The sequence below is a fragment of the Lygodium microphyllum genome, chromosome 25 (assembly GCF_053477565.2).
Source record: "Lygodium microphyllum isolate KBCC chromosome 25, Lygodium_microphyllum_v1.1.10, whole genome shotgun sequence".
In the NCBI taxonomy this organism is placed as follows: Eukaryota; Viridiplantae; Streptophyta; class Polypodiopsida; order Schizaeales; family Lygodiaceae; genus Lygodium; species Lygodium microphyllum.
The window spans coordinates 31,299,837-31,322,268 of NC_141159.1; the positions used below are offsets into that span (position 1 = coordinate 31,299,837).

General features: G+C 41.2%; 1 protein-coding gene across 1 annotated transcript in view; it reads left to right on the top strand.

Moving 5' to 3' along the window:
* The first annotated feature begins 6,254 nt into the window (after nucleotides 1-6,254).
* The window catches only part of LOC148014042 (cytochrome c oxidase subunit 5C-like), a 29,277-nt gene continuing 13,099 nt past the window's right edge, over nucleotides 6,255-22,432 (top strand). The window contains exon 1 of the mRNA XM_087667164.1: nucleotides 6,255-6,499. Coding sequence (XP_087523290.1) covers nucleotides 6,373-6,499 — 127 coding nt within the window. The 5' untranslated portion in view covers nucleotides 6,255-6,372. The remainder of the gene's footprint in view (nucleotides 6,500-22,432) is intronic.

Here is a 22,432-nt window from a genome sequence, read left to right on the forward strand (position 1 = left end):
TTTTTCTGTTGTTGATTTTGAGCAAAATGATGCAACTATTAAGTTGGATTCTAATGAAGAGACTTTGCAAGTATATGAAGTACCACTACCTATAGCGTAGAATGTGCCATCTTTGGATATATTTGTTGACAAAACCCATGTTTCTAGCATAGGAGATACCGTTTCAAATTATTGCATTATTTTGCTTAAAGGAATTTAGCAAGTTTCTACTACTGTAAATATTCAAGTGGATTATCCATATATGAAAAAAGTAGCCAAGTGGTCCAACCTAGCATTTGGCTTTGGGAAAGGTATACAAGAGGTTAAAGTGGAAAATGTACCTAGCTTGAGCTACATTAGAACTGACTTAGGAGCCAACACCCAACTCTACAAGCATAATGGGATGTGTAATAGGGTAATATCGCTATCTACATAATCATCCACCCCCAAAAAACAATCAAGGATACCTAAAAGGCTACCATAGCAATGTTATAACCCCCCTAGCTATGGTTTGTCTTGTTGTGAGTGAGTATATATGTGGAGCTTGGTAGTTCCTTCCATGTTCACATAGATGATCTTGTGGACCATTGTATTTTATGGGTGCCATCTTGAAAATGTCCAAAAGACAGCTTCTCATCTTAACCACGACTTCCATTATTATAAGAATGGCCATGGTATGCATGCATAATGACTTCACATTTGGCGTCAAGATATTAGGAAAATGGACAAGTGAATGAGAAAGTACAACATGGGCTACATAAATCCTACCCATTTCGAAATATGAAATTGTTGATCATGGGAGTGAAGTACGAATGAACTTATCTCTTAGTGCATACATGTGTGGGATTCAACAATTGAAAGCATAGGTGTCCAATTCTTTGTACTAGATGATGTACACAAGTGAGAGAAGGAGGAATATTGGTTTCTACCATATATCAAAAGATTAGTGCAAGATCGGGAGACATCTTGAAACTAAGTAAGAAGAAGAAGACATTATACTAAAATTGGAGAAAGAGATGTGCATGCTTGTCCTACTAATAAAGGATGTGATTATACATGTGATCCTCCTCAACATCAATATCAATGGTAGGGTGGTGGTGCTACTCCTTTTTGTGATGCTAGGATGGTGTTGTTGTTTCTTGGCTCTACCAACTGCAAGTTGCAATGCATGTTTTTGAGGTTTTGGCACTTGTGGAATATGCAAGTGCACCTCCTATTGCCAATTGATGTTAGATGATAGAAGCTTCTTCTATGGTAAGGTTTGGGCGTTGTCTTATTCGTGCTTCACAAGGTCTCGATTCTCATGAAGGTGAGCCGTCATCAATCGTAACAAGCTCATCAACTATGAGGACCTAGCCATGCCCTTAGTGGTGAAGGTGCACAACAAGATGGAGTTGTGGGACAACTAGAGGTGGCAAGATGACTTTCAAGGGCTGAGCATGAGGGTGCATGCAAAGCAGAGCCTGGCATTGGTGGGGCAGTGGGTTGGGTGAGAACTCCACCATAGGGCTCATCATGAGATTTTGTGACCTCCTGTTGTGTGAATGTGCACTGGCTATGTTTCCACATTGTGTTGGTGTAGCAAGAACCAACACTATTCAGGATGTCCATCTACATATGGTGCTAGTGGGGCACTGCCACAACTACCATCACTATCAAGGCATCTAGTTGCATCACCATACATGTGACTTGGTTAGCTCCCTACTATACAAGTGCATCCCTATTGCCATGGGTAGGACATAGCGATGGCCATAATGGCACTTGCCAGTATCTTGAACACTTGCATTGCAAACACCACTAGGATGAAGGCTCCCTTGATGAGCGTGTTTGCATACTCCAACATCATGTCTACTAACAATGGGTTGTCCCCCCTCCCCACCCCATGCCACACCCCGATGATAACCTGCACAAGCTTGTTGTGGCTCATAGAAGAAGAGATGGTGTTGGAGGAAGGGAAGAGGAGGAGATGATACATATGAAGATGGTGGTGATGGGGCCACGAAAGGAGAGAGTTGTGGCAGTAAAAGCCAAGAGGTGCTGCCATGAAAGGGCTCACACATATTTGCAGAGAGATTGCAAAGAGAGAGAGAGAGAGAGAGAGAGAGAGAGAGAGAGAGAGAGAGAGAGAGAGAGAGAGAGAGAGAGAGAGAGAGAGAGAGAGAGAGAGAGGTGCCATTAATGGCCAAAACATGTAACTTTTTTCTTTAAAAAATTTTAAAAGGTGATGCCCTGAAAGGGCTTGTACATGTTGGCCATGTTTGCATATATCATTGAGAGAGAGAGAGAGAGAGAGAGAGAGAGAGAGAGAGAGAGAGAGAGAGAGAGAGAGAGAGAGAGAGAGAGAGAGAGAGAGAGAGAGAGAGGCCCATTAGATCATATCAATTAGAGACTGATTAATAGAATATATCTCATGTGAATCTTTAGGAAAACAACATGAATTGATTGATTTCTATAATTCCTTACTTTCAACCAAGTATTGTAAACCTAAACATTATTGAAAATTGATATCTTGCTATCCTAAAACTTGATATCCTAAAAACCCTAACAAAGTAAATGTATGTATGAAAAATTACAATACAATTGACCTAGGAAGATGATCAAAGACCATGCAAATCTAGATTTTCCCCAATCCCCACATGCTCTCTCACTCATTTTCTCATACTTAAGATGTTAAAGACACCATTGCATTCAAGTACTTGGCAATTTTTAATGCTATAAGTTATATAAACATTTTCTAAGAATGGCGGGTATACACTTGCATATATGTGGATACTCAAAACTTTATGAAAGTTATATGAATCGCCTCGTTCAATGTGATTGCTTAAATTGCTCCCTCATGTAGGAACTTTTTTCGAATGATGAGATGATGTTATGCATGAGTATTTTCATAAAATATCTTAATGTGTTTGACTTTTTGATATTGGGTAATTTAGAAATTCATCTAACAACTTTCACACACACACACACACACACACACACACACACACTCTCTCTCTCTCTCTCTCTCTCTCTCTCTCTCTCTCTCTCTCTCTCACTTCAATAATATATTAAAGTGCAAGAATTTGCCAAATTTGAGACTAAATCCTACATGTCAAATATTCAATACACTCAAGTTGCAAAATGACCCCTCTCTCTCTCTACACACACACACACACACACACGCACGCACACACACACACACACACATTTCAATACTATATTAAAGTGCAAGAATTTTCCAAACTTGAGACTAAATCCTACATGTCAAATATTCAATACACTCAAGTTGCAAAATGACCTCTCTCTCTCTCTCTCTCTCTCTCTCTCTCTCTCTCTCTCTCTCTCTCTCTCTCTCTCTCTCTCTCTCTCTCTCTCTCTCTCTCTCTCTCTCTCTCTCTCTCTCTTCACACACACACACACACGCGCGCGCACGCATGCACACTTACATGTGCAACTTACAATCTAGAATATGTGCCACACACACACACACACGCGCGCGCACACATGCACACTTACATGTGCAACTTACAATCTAGAATATGTGCCACACACACACACACACACACACACCCCCCCCCCCCCCCCCCCCCCCCAAACATAGCTCTCACATCCTTCCTCCAAACCAAGGATTTTCGGTAATAGAAATACAATCCTCTATGAACCATCAGCAAGAAGCTTCATATCCACCAACTTAAAACAGAAAGGAATTACATTGGAAGATTGCAGTAGTACTATTAAGAAACTATTGTATGATTGATGTAAGTTTCTCTATTTAGGAAACCTCATGGAAGGAAGTCACTTCTCTTAAAAAGATGTCAAAAGTTAGTAATCCATGATTATTTCACAAATGTACTCTTAGATATATTGCATTTTAAATCCCTTCTACGAGAGATCTTTTTTTGCATAAGACATAACTCTACCTCATTTGATTTGGTCATCTACCACTTTTATGTGGATTGTCCCCCCTCTCTTAGGCAATAATTGTATCGTCCAAAAGAATACTTCTTATATGAAAATGATTATTCATGTTTTTGCCACCTCTATGATTCTAAAGTCTATTTCCAAGAATATCTACATGTGATAACTACTAACCTCAATATCATTGAGAATCCTTCTCTTCAAAACTTGCTCAAATTAGGGCTTAATCATATTTCCTCATAACCACCAAATGTTCAAAATGCAATGGATGCTCTACTTGATGCTTTCACATCATTTCGACTTGGAGATTCCCAGTCTTTCTCTATCTTTCTCCCATTTCACCCTATAACAAACTTAAATTTTTGATGGAGGCTCGAATTCATAAAAAAGATGAGGAATCCCTTTGTTTTGACACACTTATTTCTCACTTCTTCATTAGAGGTTTGGATAAAGCTCCAAATAATGGTCCTAAATAATGGATAAAGCTCCAAATAATTCTCCAATTAGCTAAACAAAGAATTAATGGTCCTAAATTACCCAAATGTCCCTTTTTTTAGAAAGCATTCAACACTCACTGCATGAACTAAAGGCCCTTCTAAATCTTGAGTTCACACCCTCTTCCATGATACTACCCTTTCTTATGGCCAACTTCAAGTTGCATAAAATAGATTTTAGATGGCTTACAAGTGCTTCATCCTACCTCTACACTGAAACTACCACTCTATGTGTTGCACCACTAAATACTTGCAAAGTAGAGCCGCAAGCCATGAGTGGAACCTTTAATCAAAAAATATTATTGATTAGAGGCCTTCAAATCACATCATTTTGGATCATTGACTCAACCACCATCAAACTTATTATAAACCTTTGAAAGAATATATTTAGTGCATGCTCCCTATATATCAAGAAATGTTATGAATCAATCCCTCATGATGGACCATAAGGCTTAAAGAACACCCTAACCACATTAACCTCCTAGGTGTTCCATTTTGCTAAGGCCTCTTATATTTCATTATGAAAATTCCCATCAAATTTTACTTATTGGTGCAATAGCAGAAACTCACTCTCTTTCAATGTCCAAGAAGTCATTTTAATCAATAATTGGCATATCGACCATTCTTATATTCAATTAAATGCAAAAATTAGTAGGTGCATTTGTGGTGTACCTATGGGCTTCTCTTATTCACCTCTATGGTGTAATTTATATTTATTCTACTTTGAATATACATTCTACAAAAGACTTGCAAGCCAACAAAGATGGGACATTTTAAAATGGTTTCAACAATGTTTTTAGTTTTATGATGATCTTTTTCTCATCAATGTTCCAAACCCTTTGATGTTACTCAATACCACAATCAAAGACAATGAGTCTATCTTAAACATTTATCCTAAAGATCTCATTGGTTTTGACTTCTCGGATAATAAGCTTTATATGATCAATGATTGCCACCACATTTCTATCTATACTACATTCCTCAACTTGGAAATAATGGTCTCTAAGAATGAACTTCTTTTGAGAAGATTTAGCAAGAGAAATTGTCTCCCTTTTGAACCAATTAGGTTCATGCATAGAGGAGGGAATCGACCTTCAAATTTGGCACACAATATTATTTTATCACAAATTCACTCTTGCCTATACTCAACAAACTCAATTTGTGGGATTTTATACATTAGGCATGAAGCGCCTCGCTCATTGTGTACGAAAAGTACTATTTTCTTTTGTGAGCAAAAGAAAGTGGCTGTGTTATCGCTTCCCTTTGCTCACTAGGGTAAAGGGGCCAATAAAGTAGCGCCCTCCAAAAGGAAAACACACCCCACACCAATTGAGTGACAATTTTACAAGAAAGATGTGACTTTTAAAGCCACTTAGCAAATATAATATGAATTTTTTAAAATTACAAATGAGCTTTAATTTATGTCAAACAATTGAGCCGTGTAAATTTTTTTATATTTTAGATTTTGTAAAACCCTAAAGTAATGCATATTCGAGTGTCACTCTATTGGCCCCTCACTATCCATCTTTTATGAACCTTTCATTTGTAACTAAGGCTACTTGATAAAAATATCAAAATGTCCTAATATTTTTTCTTTGAGCTCTATATAATGTAAATCGTTTGACCATTAAAAAATATTTATGTAACTCACTTGGAAAAAAATATATTTATGTAACTCACTTGAAAAAAAAAATTATAATAGAGGATTGTTAGATGACAATCTATTGGCCCCTTTACCCTGTGCGAGCTTTGCAAGTTTGCCAATCCCGCGACACGCAGTTAGCGAGTGGGACCAGCTAGTCTTGATTTGAGGACTTGCTCTCGGCCAATTCCAAAGTTTTGGTGGAAAAGGGGTTGGTTTTGGAAAATTCCACAAAATTTAGGGGGCAATTTGCTAATTTTCCGAAAAGGAAAGAAACGCGTAAACCGTCGATGCATTTCTGGTCTTCCCGATCGAGAGAGAGCGCGCAGAGACCTTTCAGGAAGGACTCGGATTCAAGCGATGGCTACCCGCATTCCGCAGACTCTGAGAGCGCGTCCCGAGGCAATCCCTGTAGCCGCAGAAGCTGCCAGGCGTGCTCCGAACGTCGTCAGGGAGATCTGCTATGGCCTTGCCGTCGGGATTACAGGTATTCTTCCTGTTTTTCATACGAGCTAATTAAGGGTTAATCCGAGCTGCGTCTGAACCCTTGTTCTACAGGGAAATGATATTGTCACACAGAGAGAGAGAGAGAGAGAGAGAGAGAGAGAGAGAGAGAGAGAGAGAGAGCGCACTACAATTTGCCCATACCATGCAATGAATATGCGTTTAGAGAGAAAAAAAGAGATTGCAAGAAAAGCAAGCAGAGGTTTTTTCATTATTTATTTATTTTATTAAAAAAACATTTCTTTCCCAAAAGGACCAGATCAACACACACAAGCTTATAAGTGGGCCACTTAAGTCAAAGTTAACTAGGCATAAAATTTTCGGGATATGAACCACCTCCTCACCGTGCTATTGTAATAACATATGCCCTAACACGCAATGCTAACAAAAAAAAAACTGTAAATTAACATATAAGGCAATGTGATGATGGCATGAGAGCACATGAGTCCCTAGCTTTCCCACCATCTACAAGAATCATCATGGGGTATGTTGGAGGGGTATAAACTTCTCCAAGATGAGAATTTGATGAAGTGAATCCCCTCAAGAATGTCCAAGTGTGGTGAGAGACGATAACTTGGATCTTGTGGACATTGCTTGGTTGAGAAACAAGGTATGCTAGCTCTTCATAACTTTGCAACTTTGCCTATAGCGACCCCAAAGAGTTCTACATTACATGCTAGGGCTGGTATTGATGGATCAGCCTGTAAGGGTTCTTTGTCTCATATCATGCATGCGTATTATGTACTATTGCACATGCTTGGGGTGAGGCTAGTGCATCTAGGTGTTTACTAATCTCCAAAAGGAAGAGGTCCGGGCATCTCTGGCATAGTTTCCATGCTTTTTGGAAATGGGAGTTTCAGAAATTGGAAGACATGGAGTTTTAGAGTTTTGGCCGTTTGAAATTTTCGTGGACATAGCATTTTGGAACATTCCAATAAATTATAATATAGTATTTGTGTTTATGCATATAAATATACATATATATACACATACTAAGCATACTAGAGACGAGAGCCTCTGAACAATCTTAATTTTTAATACAAGAATCCAAGCTCCATGATTCACATTGCACAATTTCACGTAGTCATTACTTTTGCAGGCTGCAACTTGCAAGATTCATTAGTATTAAGTAATCTTAAATCACCCAAAATAACGTTCAATATTTTGAAACAAATCAACTCACATGTGACATATCACATAAATCCTGAATCAAAAGCCGTAACATCATAACATTTGTCATTCGAGAATCACAACTCAAACTTAAAAAGTCAAGTTCATAAGAGGAACATGGGATAAATTAGGATTGGGGGCTATGTTATTTTGTTGGCCGCAAGCTGCCCGAACATCAAACAAACGTCAAATAAGACTAAAACATTGTGTGTATTGTTGGCAAGACTAAACATTTCTTATACCTTGGTTGAAAATTGCACAAATTCAGGTCTGAAATCTGCAAGAAAATAGGCTGAATATTCACAAACAAATGACACACAAGGTTGAAATAGTGTGCATACAACTGGCAAGACAAAACAATTCATATATCTTGCTGAAAATTGCAGAAATTCAGGTCTGAAATCAGTAGGAGAATAGGCTGAATGTTAAGAGCTGAAGCTTACCTTTAAGAAGCGAGCTTTTAAGTTTTAATATTGCCAAGGTGACAACAGATTGATATGCAACATTTGGGGCAGGTTTGTAGTAGTTTGAGCAGGTGTAGTAGTCCAAAACGTGTAGGGAATAGGTGAAATGATCTAGCAATAAAAAGCGTACCTGGAAAGGGGGTTTTACCTTGCTTGTCACTCAATTTGCTTGAAACACTATTTCCAAGAAATGCAAATGGCTCAAAATGACTGTCTCGTTTTGGTAGGTCCAAAATGCCGTTTTTGGAAACTATGATCTTTGGGTAGGAAATATCATGATTAGATGTATTAGACCAAGTCCCTCTTGGAAGAGACATTGGTAGCAGTTAAAGACTGGGTCACCAAGATGGGCACAAGCGTGTTCAAGTTAGTTTAGGGTAGTTTATGCAGTTGTTCCATGTATAATAGTAGATCAGGCAATAGTTTCGTGTAGTCATTAGATTTGGGTGTGTAGTGAATGTGGAGCGTATGGACAAGATTGAAAGACAATGAACAAGAGAGAGGAGGGAGAGAGAAAAGAGACAGCAGAATGTAGAAATCTGTAGTAAATGAATATTGAAATGAAGAAGATAGATATATAAACAGGTTGTTGAAGTATCTCCATGAGACAATCTCTCTCTGTGAGAGTGCACAACGGAAAGAGGAAAGTGAACACAAAGAGTAGACAAAGAGAGAACGCAAGAGAGAGAGAAGGAACAATGTGACTGTAATGGTTGAAGGTACAAGGCTACAATAGTCAGTCCCAACATGTAGCTCGATACGTTAGTGTGGGTGCCAAACGATAGCAGGGGGATGAGAGAATGAGGAGGGCTGGTTGATCACGAAGGATCAATATAATGGATAATGGATAATGGATAATGAAAGTGGGAGGGCAGGCTACCTATGTATAGATGAAAAGGAGGAAAACCCTAAATGTGGTCAAACCCCTAAAAAATAGGCAAAAGTGTACAAAAAGAAATGAACTAACGTGTTCTCTATCTAAAGTGTCTAAAACACATAAAATGATAGACAAAGACAATGATAGAGCTACTAATGTCATCATTTGACTCAAACTAAGGCTCATAGGAAGAAGATGACCACACAAGACCCACTTGCTAACACCCCCTCTCAGAACTTGGATATGGAGGAAGGCCAAAGGAGATGTGGATTGAAGGGTGGCAGAAAGAGTGTTAAAGCTGATGTAGTCGGTTGATGAAGAGAGCCAGCCAAGAAGCAAGATCTCTTCTCCATTTAAATAGTTGATCAAACGGAAGGCCTCCAAAGGGCTATGGAAATGGAGAGGCCTCGAATGGATCACTCCAAAAATCTCTAGTCGGGGATTGGCGAGCCAAGCCTCTAACCCAACTATGGAAGCACTAGGGACCAAGGGCCAAGCGGCAGGGGATGGTGGCTCAATGATGAAGAAAAGTGGTAGCCGAATAAATAAAGGCCCAAAGTAGACTGGAAACCTTGAAGTAACTCCTCACGATCTCAAAAAGCCTCCTCTAGAATAAAAAGGGCTAGGGTATCCACAGTCGCATCACCAATATTGCCCCCTTCTGAAAAGGATGGGAGATATGAAGAAACCACAAGAGAAGATGGTGGGGGATGGGATGGAACCTGTGGAAAAGATGGTGCATAATCGGGAACAGGTGCGGCAATAGAAAATTGCCTCGGAGGGCCCTGCACAATGGGAGCGGAATGGAGCATAGATAGCTCTCTCCGACCAACTTGTCACAAAAGTGGCTCCTGTAAAAGAATCCTCAACAAAAACAGCCGGATCGGTGAAGATAACGCAAGGTCCTGAGTCTAGGAAGGCCATAAATTGAGAGGAGAGGGAAGCACAAGTCGATAATATATAGAGCCTTAGAAATGGAGCTCAATGGACTATTAGACAGTAGAGGCAAGGTGCAAAGACCACTAATAGGCATGAAAGAAATGTCACTAGCAGTGACAATGCTCTTTGATGGATAGAGAACTTGTAACAAATTACCTCGAGGAGTCATAGGACTCCATGTACCACTGTCAAAGAGCCAAGGTTGCTCAGAAGACGAGACATACAAAGGAGTCTCTGTAAAGAAATACCCTAACACAGAAACACAAATAATAGTCGTACGACAAAGCACAGACTGATAAAAGAACACAATTAGGGTTAGGGTAACTCAAAGACAATGAACACAGTGAATAAATGAAATGATATGATTATTGAATATACAATGCTCATGCAGTAAACACACTATGCAGTGAATGAATACTAAACCTCGAACTCCTGTATCTCAAGGATCAGGGCAGGGGTAATGAGCTGGAGAGTGTGTTGTACTTTGAATGGATCTCAAATCGCAATAGCCTCCGGATGTAGAACACCAATAAACACAGCTAAGGAAGGCTGGGTCTGATGTAGATGGTAGTGTAGGAGAGAGAAAGACTAAAACGCAGGAAAAACCAGCAGCAGCAGTCAGCATGCTGAAATTAGCTCCAAGCAGTGTGTGGTAGGTTGGAAACAAGCATTGGACTGTTATAGACAGCAATGGCCGGCTTGGACTGTGATGTCCTGCGCGTCTGGGGTGTGGGTAGCAAGCTGAAATACTTGAAATCTGCAAAAACGAGATTATTTTCTGAATGGAGAGTGATCAGCAACAATCACTTTGCTGTAAACAGCTGCAAATTGCGGGTGGAAGGCTCAAAACAGGCACTAGACTGTAGATGACAACAAGGGACAGTTGAGATTGCGATGTCCTTCACGAAAGGGGTGTGGGCAGCAAGCTGAAAACACCTGAAACTTGAAAAACGAGATTGAGGGCTGAATGGAGGGCAACATATTTATTTACAGAAAGTTTGGGCCCTCCCAAGTGGGTTTATGCTTATGGGACACAGACACTCTCTAGGAACACATTTCTTTTAAATAAACAAGGTTTCTTCATTAATTAAGTATGTTTTGGGGTTGTTTTAGTAAAGCTAATGCATTTTTAGCTCAATAGGCTCCTCCACCTGATAAACGTGTAGAAACACTTACTTAGTGGAAATAGTGAGTTACGAAGTAGAGGTAGACAAAGGCTCCGATGAAGATCAACCCTTTGCTCTCAGACAAAGGTGAGGGTATATCCTCCAGCACTTTTCCTCAGGATACGAAGTCTTCCCACAATGAGGACATGTGGAATATCCTCTACGCTTCCTCACAAAAATAGTATCAGAGTCGAAAGATGACTTCAACTTCTTTTGCTTCCCTTTCTTCTGCTTGTCTTGTCTTGTATGTGTAGATAAAGTTGTATAAGCTTGGCCATGTGCATAGGCTCCGCAAGAATTTGGCTCATTGTGATACACATCTTACTCAAGCACCAATGGGACTGGCTCCTCCCAAGCGAGAGTCTCTCGACCATGAGAAGTGAGAAGGTTGGTGTAGAATATATCATATGTTGGTGACGGAAGATGTGAGAGAAGTGTCACAGCTAGGTTGTCCGAAGAAATGTCTGTACCAAGGAATGAAAGCTCATCTTGAATCTTCAGTGGATGTGATCCCTCTGCGACAGAAAGTTGTCATAGCTTCAACTTAAGAAATAATTGATGCCCAAATGTCTCAATCTAAAAGAGAGATGTCAATCTCCTCCAAATCTTTTTAGTGGTGTGGATATGTCTAATATGCATGAGCACAGAATTTGTACAACTCAAAAGGAGAGAAGAGTGGGCTTTGGCATTTAATTGATCCTATAAAGCTACCGATTCTGCGGTTACACCATCATGAGGATCCACGATAGATTAGGGTATAGGGACTGTAACAAAATCCCCAAGATCACATTCGTCGAGGAGACGCTCCATGTGGCATGACCATAGAGGGTAGTTTATCCCATCTAGCTTGTTGGATGGAGAGAAAGAGGGTAGGACTGATACCTGCTCAAGAGATGCCATCAATGCTAATCAAGGACTAGAAGCCCTAGAAGAATATAATGGGAAAGAGTAATAAGATGGTGGTCAGCCCGAACCACACGATCCCCTATTATGCGGATGTGAAATTTTGAGATGCATCTTGTTGATAACATTTGATTAAGTTCTTAATCAAATGTGCAATGTTGTTTAGCACATGTGATACACATGGCAGCTATTTCATGGTAACAGGCCAAGGACCTCGAGGATGCAATGGGTGTCATAGGCAAAAGTTGTGATAAGTTATGCCAATTGGGCTTTGGGGGTCAGTTGGTGTCAATTTCGACCCTAGGATAGTTATTTAGCCATTAAGTGTTGGTTTACAGTAGAGATCTCTTTGATGTCCACCAAATATGACTGAGATTTGCTCAAAATGGCTGAGAAATGTTGAGATCTCTTGAGAATGGGTTGGAGAAGGTGAGAGAAAGCCAAGATGAGAGAAATTTTGTTTTCTTTGTGAGGAAACCCTAAATTTTACCTACTGCTTACATTTAATGTAGTCACCTATTGCCAGGCATCTCCAAAATGCTGTCACCTGATTAGCAATGCTGTTGCTAGCCTCTTGGAAGGTGACTCCATGCTGTCACCTGCTTGTTGAGGCCCTCAGATGGCTGTCTCCTACAGCAAATTTGTGTTCTTTGATCAGAAAATGGACCAACTCCTCCCCCTCTTTGTCTCTATCTCTCTCCCACTCTTCCCCTCCCTCCCCCCAATCCCCCCTGAAACCTTTCTATGACTCACATAAAGTGGTAGTTTCTTCAATTAACACTTGGTCTTTTCACACACACACACACACACACACACACACACACACACACACACACAAAAACAGAGATCTCACTCCCTCGCTCAATACGAGATTGGCCCCGAAGACCGGCGCCCCTCTCGATATTTCTTTATCAATTAAAAGATGGAAAGTTGCAAAAATGAAATGTTCCAAAATACACAACTTGTGAACAGTTGGTTTTCATCTTTTTTGAGTAAATCCCAACTGCATAAGGACAGTACAGCATGACTAGAACAACATCCTTTTTGGGAAAGCATTTTTTGTGACCATAACTCAATGATTCATGTGCAGAATTGGAGTGTGTAGAACTCTGTATTTACTGTTTTTACTGTCTAGCATATCCAGAACAACATCCCTTTTAGGAAAGCATTTTCTGTGACCATAACTCAATCATTCATGTGTAGAATTGCAGTCTAAAGAACTTTGTATTTACTATTCTTACTGTCCAGCATATCTAGAACAACATCCCTTTTACCTTGGCATCATTCCAGCAGTAAAACAATCCCACAAATAGCACTAAATCAGAGCTGAAAAACCCTCTTCCTGTGTGGCATGGTCATCACTTTCTTGTGTGGCATGGTCATCACTTTCTTTAGTTCTTGCATTGGAGAAGCCAACAGCTGCTCCTGAACCTAGACAGTGAGGCTCTTGCCTCAGCAGAAGTGCAAAGAAAACACAGAATTGTACCTTCGATGGAATCAGCCCATCATGCAGAGCATTTCCTCTGAGAATAGAGAGAGAGTTGACTAGAGGGAGCAAGCTCGACCTCTGTACATGAGTTAGAGACGAAGAAGTACTCTCCATAGCTGATGTACTTGCAGCAATCTGCCCTCATCTCCTCAAAACTGTGAGAGTGCGCAATGGAAGAGGAAATACGAACACGGAAGGAGAGAGAGAGAGAAAGCAGAAAATAAGGAAGAGAAATCTGCACTGACTGAAATGAATGCTGAATACACTGAAATGGACTGATCAGTCCCTGCACGCAGCCCACAGCGTCAGTGAGGGCACCAGATCAGGCTGATGATGATGGGAGCACCACCACGGGGGAGAAGGAGTGTCGGAATCTGCAAGAAGACAACTGACCAAGTGGGGAGGGGGGCTGCCAATAAATAGGCAACGGACAAACCCTAGCCCTAACCCTAAAATGGGCGCAAACCCTAAAATGGGCGCAAACCCTAAAAGTGCCCTAAAATGGGCGCCCCACAACAGTGACCAAAAAGTGGCCGGGCAGCCAGTGGCTGCCCACTAAAAGAGGCCAAAAAGAAATACACAACCTAAGATAGCCAGTCGAGAGTGACTAGCCTCCCCCATCATAACACATGACAGACATGTCAGAGCTCCTAATGTCCTCGTCTGACTCAGACTGAGGCTCACAGGCAGGAGATGACAAGGCATGACAAACATGACTGCTAACACCTCCTCTCAGATCCTGGATGTGGCTGAAGGCCAAAGAAGAAATGGATCCGGGGATGGCAAGAGGAATGCCAATGTCGATGAAGTCCGTCGAAGTAGACTGCTGCTGAAGGAGCTCCTCACGATCCTGGAAAGCCCCCTCTAAAACACTAGGGGCCAGGGAATCCACAGCCGCATCACCGAGATTGTCCCCCTCTGAAAGGGATGGGGGGTACGAGGGAACCACCGGAGGAGAAGGTGGGGGATGGGAAGGAACCTGTGGAATAAAAGGTGCACAAGCGGGAACGGGTGTAGCAATAGACTGCCTCGGAGGACCCTGCATCAAAGAAGGGGAATGGAGCCTGTAAAGCCCGCTCTCCTGCCAACCTGTAGATAAGACAGCTCCTGTAAAAGAATCCTCAATAACAACGGCATGCTCGGTGAAGATCACTCGAGTGCCAAGCCTCGTAAGGCCATAAACTGAGAGGAGGGGAAGGCCCAAGTCCGGAACATGTAGGGCCTGTGAAAGGAAGCTCGTAGGTCGGTCTGTAAACAAAGGCAATGTGCCAACACCACTAATAGGCACCAATAAAATGTCACCAACAGTGACTGAACCCTCTGATGGACGGAGATCCTATAACAAATCACCTCGGGGAGTCATATGACTCCAAGCACCACTGTCCACTAACCAAGGCTGCGCAGAAGACACTGCAGCCACGGAAGAAGGATCCTCCTCCAAAGCATGGATATGAAGGAACACGGACTCATGGGTAACAACTGGTGTAGAGGTAGAAGAAGGCTCCGATGTAGATCCACCCTTCGCTCCCGGACGAAGGTGAGGGTACTTCTTCCAGCATTTCTCCTCGGGATGTGTCCCTTTCCCACAGTGTGGGCACTTCGGTCTCTCTGAATCTGAGTCAGAGCCTGAAGAACTGTCCTTCTGCTTAGCCTTTGACTTCGTCTTCTTCTTCTGTCCTCCCGAACCTGCAAGAAAGGCTCTAGTGGAGTCGGATCCACTAGCACTGACCTCTCTGAGTCGCTCGTCATGCTCCAAGACAAGCGGGGATAGCTCCTCCCATAGAAGCTTCTCACGGGTCCTCGATGTAAGAAGGCTGGTGTAGAAGACATCAAACCGAGGCGATGGCAGCTGAGTCAAAAGAATCATAGCCATGTCTACAGAAGATATCGTCCGACCGAGGGATGCAAGCTCATCCCTCATATCCTGTAATCTGTTGATGTGGTCCTTCATGGAAGGACTATCATCAATAGCGAGCATCCGCAACTTCTTTTCGAGAGATATCCGGTGGGCAAACGTCTTCTGCTGATAGAGAGACGCTAGCTTCTGCCAGACGTCCACTGCAGTCTTCAACCTGTGAACATGAACAAGGACAGAATCCTGCAAACTCAGAAAGAGGAAAGATCGGGCTCTAGAATTGAGCCGATCCCATAAGGCTGCACGATCCATAGATGTCCCATCTGCGGGATCCACCATAGGCCGGGGAATAGGAACAGAAACAAGCTCCCAAAGATCGAAGGAGTCCAAGATACACTCCACCTTGCAGGACCATAGAGAAAAGTTGGAGCCATCCAACCGGTCCTCTTTGGGCAGCTGAGGAAGTACGGGTACCTGTACAGGGGGTACCAAAGGCTGCATCTTCGGCCCACTGGAAGGGGCTCGCCGAGATACATGAATAGAAGGGGGACGGGAAAGAGGAATAGACTCCGGACGACGGTCCTCGTGATAGAAATCACGCCTCCGTTCAGATGAATGTCGAGACAAAAGCTCATCATCTGAGTCATCAAAACCTGTAAACTGATGATAAGACATCTTCCAATCTGCAAAATACCAAACACCAAAGAAAACTGTGCTGATGCCGAAGAATGACCACCAGAAGGGTCACCAACCACCAGAAGAACCACCAAACTCCAGGAAATCAGGTCGCCTATCACCAGGAGGTGAAAACGCAGCTGTGTAGGGCACAAAATCCGGAGGGAAAGTTGCCAGGCACCAAAACGCAGCCAAGAAAAGAAGCGCCAGCTGGAGATGAGCCGTCAGGAGGGAAAACGACCACCTTGGATGCAAAATGCAGCCTGTAGTGGAGTCGCCCAGCTGAAGAGAAGGCCGCCCAGCTGAAAACGCAAGTAGACAGGGGCTGGTTGATGACGTGGCAGCCTCTGGAAGGGGCTGATGCAGCAAACGCAAATATTCAGACCACCTATGCAGCAAACGCAAATATTCAGACCACCTGGAGGGGCCGCCTGGCTGTTGGAGAGAAGGGGGGCAGCAACAGATGATAGGTGTGGTCTCTCTCCAGTCGATGAAGACCTCCGTGCTCTCAGTTTGGCGATGATACCATGTGAGAGTGCGCAACGGAAGAGGAAATACGAACACGGAGGGAGAGAGAGAGAGAAAGCAGAAAATAAGGAAGAGAAATCTGCAGTGACTGAAATGAATGCTGAATACACTGAAATGGACTGATCAGTCCCTGCACGCAGCCCACAGCGTCAGTGAGGGCACCAGATCAGGCTGATGATGATGGCAGCACCACCACGGGGGAGAAGGAGTGTCGGAATCTGCAAGAAGACAACTGACCAAGTGGGGAGGGGGGCTGCCAATAAATAGGCAACGGACAAACCCTAACCCTAACCCTAAAATGGGCGCAAACCCTAAAATGGGCGCAAACCCTAAAAGTGCCCTAAAATGGGCGCCCCACAACAGTGACCAAAAAGTGGCCGGGCAGCCAATGGCTGCCCACTAAAAGAGGCCAAAAAGAAATACACAACCTAAGATAGCCAGTCGAGAGTGACTAGCCTCCCCCATCATAACACATGACAGACATGTCAGAGCTCCTAATGTCCTCGTCTGACTCAGACTGAGGCTCACAGGCAGGAGATGACAAGGCATGACAAACATGACTGCTAACAAAAACTTCACTCTGAGATCTGCCCTTCATACCTATTACGTTTTTTTAAAAATGCTCTCTCTCTCTCTCTCTCTCTCTCTCTCTCTCTCTTTGGGAATTTGTGCCACATGGCATACATGTAACAATTTTCCCGTTTAAACCTTCCGGTCTAAAATTATCCATGATCATTGCAAAATTTGACCTCGGCACAGACTAGAGAATTAATCCTTGTGCAAAAATGAAGATAATGACACGAACAAATTTTGGGGTCCAAAAACAGTAACTCCCTAAATTTTAGGGATGGTGACCCCTGCATTCCTTAAGTTGTTCTGAGCAACTTTTATTATTGCAACCACATCAAAAAGTGTAATGTGGCTCAGTTACAGTGACTTTTATTTCGTGAGCATTCTCACATATGCATCTTCTGTCTTGGCTAGGCTCATTGTCCCACACTATCTCCAGTGGCTAAACACACAGTCCCAAACCATTGGCATTCTATTCTTCAATGCCCATTCAATCTGGTCCCAAGGCCTAGACAAATCATTAGTGCAATTTGTTCCAATGGCTGCCTCTTCTAGCCATACAAAGATCCCGGCTTAATCCAAGAGAACTCTAGGGGTAAAAAGCAACAGCAACTAAATAAAAGAAAAATAAAATATTTATATAAGTAAATAAGGAAAGCAACTGCAAAAAGCATCACCACCTAGTGACACACCCCAAGCTGTAAACTATGTGAATGGCTAAGACTCAGACACCAAAAACGTTTTCTTAGTTTATGTAGGCATTTTTGCCAAGTGGTTGCCTTATAAACCCAAATTTTAACATTATCCAAGTATTTAATTAATTTTAGAATTAAATAATATTGAAAATTAATTTCAGCCTTTGTGACACTGTCCAAAATTAAATGTGCCCATTTATAATTAAATTGGATAGGCCATTTGCAACCTGGAGTGGTCCCTATCCTCTGTTGACCCTTAGACTAGCATTAATTGATTAATTAATGCTAGTCCAGAGGGTTACCATCAACACTTATTGGCTAAATAATTATCCTAGGGTCAAAACTGACACTGACTGACCCCCAAAGCCCAATTGGCATAACTTATCACAACTTTTATCTTTGACATCCATTGCATCCTTGGGGTCCTTGGCTTGTTACCATGAAATAATTGCCACGTGCTAAACAACCTTGCATATTTGATTAATAACTTAATTAAATGTTATCAGCAAGGTTAAAGCATCTCAAAATTTCACGTCCTCATGATAGACCTCCCCTTTGAAATCCTTGTACTCGTCCTTGATTGCACTGCAGTGTGCTAAAAGAAAAGCATATATTGCATTGGAATTTCCACAAGGCATCATAGTCATGACATTGGCCATTGTTGTCTAACTAAGCTAGTAAACCATTGAAAATTGAGCATAATCTGATTATAAACTAATCACTTGCTGATCTGAGAACTGGTAACAAATTGCTGTAAATGTGACCCCAAATTGATCACAAATTGGTTGCAAAAACTGATTAGTAACTAATGCAAAACTATTCTCAAAAGTGACCATTAAGGGTTTTGAAACTGATTAAAAACTGAGCTGAAACCAATCAGAATTTGATTTCAAAACTGAGTTAGAAGCTTATGCTAATCATGAACTGATTTCAAACTCTTGCAAGAGTATAGTCTCATAGCTGCGGTAACAACCATGCTCATTTGTATACGTTGTGCACAATGACTAATACACAGAGTAGTAATCTTATAGTAGACATATTGTTAGCATAGTACCTTGGATGCATGTTGAATACATCTGAGATCCACTACATATGGGAGCTATCCACAACTAGAGGAATGGGAGTGCTATCTCCCTCTTGAGCATCATGTAATACTCTGGATCCTTGCTCTGTTGAGTTAGACTGAGCTTGAATGAATTGAAGTTGGCTCTCATTGAAAGGCATCAAGGACCAAGGTAAAGCTGCAACAATTGAGGATGGTCTATGAAGTCATCCTCATCTATCCATTTTGCATCCATTGGTGAATATTTTTGAAACTTCACTAAATATCTCTTGGAAACTTTACCTCTAGTCTTTTTTTCTATATGTGCCAAGATTTACTCAGGTACTAAAAACTCATCCAGCTCCTCAACCTCAGGCTAAATTTTAGCAGACATATCGCATCACCACGAAAAGGCCTCAACAACTAACACAAAAGGCATTGTGTATCAGCCAATATGGAGGTAATTTCAGCCGATATGCTACATCGTTGGTCTTTTTCAACACTTGGAAGGGTCCATAGTATCTCATACTCAACTTCGGATATAATCTCTCTCTTCCTTTCATCTTTTTTAGCCTTGCCTTTTCAAAACATAGCAATATATAATTGCCCTCTATTACCTGCAAAGCACGTCTATGGCGATCAACTGCCTTCTTTTGCTTTTCCTATGATCTTTGAAGTGCATACTTTATCTTTGCATAGGTTGCATCCACGTTTTTCACATAACAGTTAGCCTCAAAGATCTTATCCTTAGTTTGGAAGATAGGAAAATGGGAATGTATCTATCACCATTGTCGTAACGTCCCTCAATCCTCACCTCTCAGTTGATTGAAGAGAAAAATTAGTTACGCTTAGCCCCCCCTCTTGTTGATAGATATATGAGTGCAACTTGATTCTTGACACTTGTTGATGTAATCCTCATTGCCTCTTGTGCGAAGATTGTATGCCTTGTAATGGTCAGCCTCAAAGATCTTATTCTTAGTTTGCAAGATAGGTAGTACCTTCTTGCTACCCTCAACCACCTTAAATGGAGCTTTGCCAATGGAACTATGCATTGTATTGTTATAAGCAAATTCAACTAAGAGCAAATACTACTCCCACTGTGTCTTGTGCTTTGAGACATAGCATCTCAAAGGATCTAATACTATGGAATTTGCTTCCTGAGACTGACCTATTTGCGGATGGAAGGATAATGAGAATTTTTGCATGGTACCCATATTCTCAAACAATTCCTTTCAAAATATATTGGTTATTCGAGGGTCTCGATCATTGATGATCAACTCTGGCATATCATGATACTTAAAGATATGCTGTAGAAATAAGCATGCCATATGATTAGCCTTTATTTTCTTCCTCACCGGAATGAAATGGGTTTGTTTGCTAAACTTGCAAATGGTAGTCCATTTTCCATCATTTCTTGTAGGTATCCTAGGAAGCTCAAAAATAAAATCCATTGCAATGCTCTGGAGAAATTTTGCGTGGTACCCATATTCTCAAACAATCCCTTCCAAAATATACTGGTCATTCGATGGTCTCGATCAATGATGATCAACTTTGGCATACCATGATACTTAAAGATATGCTGTAGAAACAAGCATGCCATATGATTAGCCTTTATTTTCTTTCTCACTGGAATGAAATGGGCTTGTTTGCTAAACTTGCAAATGGTAGTCCATATCCCATCATTTCTTGTAGGTATCCTAGGAAGCTCAAAAATAAAATCCATTGCAATGCTTTGCCAAGGCCTATCTGGAACAGGCAAGGGCTGCAACAAACGTGGCATTTTTTGCCTATCATGCTTTATCTTCTGACATATAATGCATGTCCTAACAAATTGCTCTATATCATTCCTCAAAGTTGGCCAATAAAAGAAATGCTCCATTGCCTTGACCGTGGCATCAATACCTCTATGTCCTGCTTATGGAGGAGCATGACTTTCAATGATAACTCTAGGCTTCAACTGCTTCATGACACATAATCATCCATGCATCATAAAAAATCCGTCTCTTAACACAAAGTGCTCATGCCTTTGGCCATTGTACAACTGATCATAGACATTAGCAAAGTTTGAATCAACAATATATTGCTCTTTCATGGTATCCAACTCAGTGTGATAAACCATGTTAACAGTTAAAATTTGTGGCTTATGTGATAGTGCATTAGCCATAACATTCTTTTTACCATCAATATATACAATTTGAAAATAAAACATAGAGAGAAAAATTTGCCTATCTCATATGTTTCTTTGACAACTTTGTTTGCGTTAGAAAGTGCTTTAAAGTTTGATGGTTTGTCTACATTGTAAAATTGGCCCCCAACAAATAATGTTTCCACGTAGACAATGCATGAATTACAACCAAGAGCTCTTTCTCATAAACTTGCAAATTCTTTTGTGTACCGTGGAAAATTGAGCTCTCATAAGCCACAACTTGGCTATCCTGTATAAGAACAGCCCCAATGTTGTTACCACATGCATCACACTAAACCAGGAATGACCTCCTTAGATCAAGCAACACAAGCACAGGATGTAAAGTCATCTTTTGCTTCAAATTTTCAAATGCTAAAATTTCCATTGGTGTCTATCTAAATGGCACATCTTTTCTTTTGCAAAGCATGCAATGGAGATGCAATTTCAGCAAACCCGTGTATATACTTCTTGTAGTAAGAACATAAACCCAAGAAGTTGCTCATGCACCTTTTCAAAGGTGGCCATAATCGTATTGCCTTAAGCTTTGCAAGGTCCATGCGAATACCATCAATAGATATAATATGTCTCAAAAAGTAAAATTCATGCAAAAAGAATTCACTTTTCTTGTCATTGATAATCAGCCTATGCTCATGCAATTCATTGAACGCAATGTCCAAGTGTCTTATGCTCTGTCTCATTCTTGACAATCATGTCATAAAAGAAAGTGGCAACAAATCCTTTAGGTGGCCTAAAGATGCGATCCATTATCCGAGTAAAAGTGGTAGGAGCATTCACAAGTCCCAAAGGCATAACAAGAAACTCATACAACCCAAAAGATAACTTGAAAGTTGTCTTAGGTACATCTTTTAGTCTAATGCGTATTTCATGCTACCCACTTTTCAAATCTATATGGCTGAATATGGCTGCCCTTTGTAATCTATCCATGATATCATCGAGAATAAAAAGGAGTGCTGAGTTGAATCAATGCTTTTTCTAATAGCTCATTCTCCTGACTCAATCTCCTGCTAGGTTTTACTAACTTTGTAGGGTGACTTATTAGGTGGGCTACTTTTAGGGATAAGATATATAGCTTCATCTTCAGGCCATTCAGGTGATAGTTGCCCTGAAACCGCATATATTTTCAGAAATGACATGCAATCCTTCTCTAACTCAGACATATTCCCAACATTCTTACTGTCATCTTTATCCTTAGTAAAACCAAGTACATTGAAAGATGATTTTTCATTACTTTAGAAATAGTAGCTGCAAATACAAGAGGACCAGATTCCCCTTTTAGTTTTACATCAAGTGTGAGTGTCTTTCTCTTATTCTGAATAGTAATCTCTTTTCTATGTGAA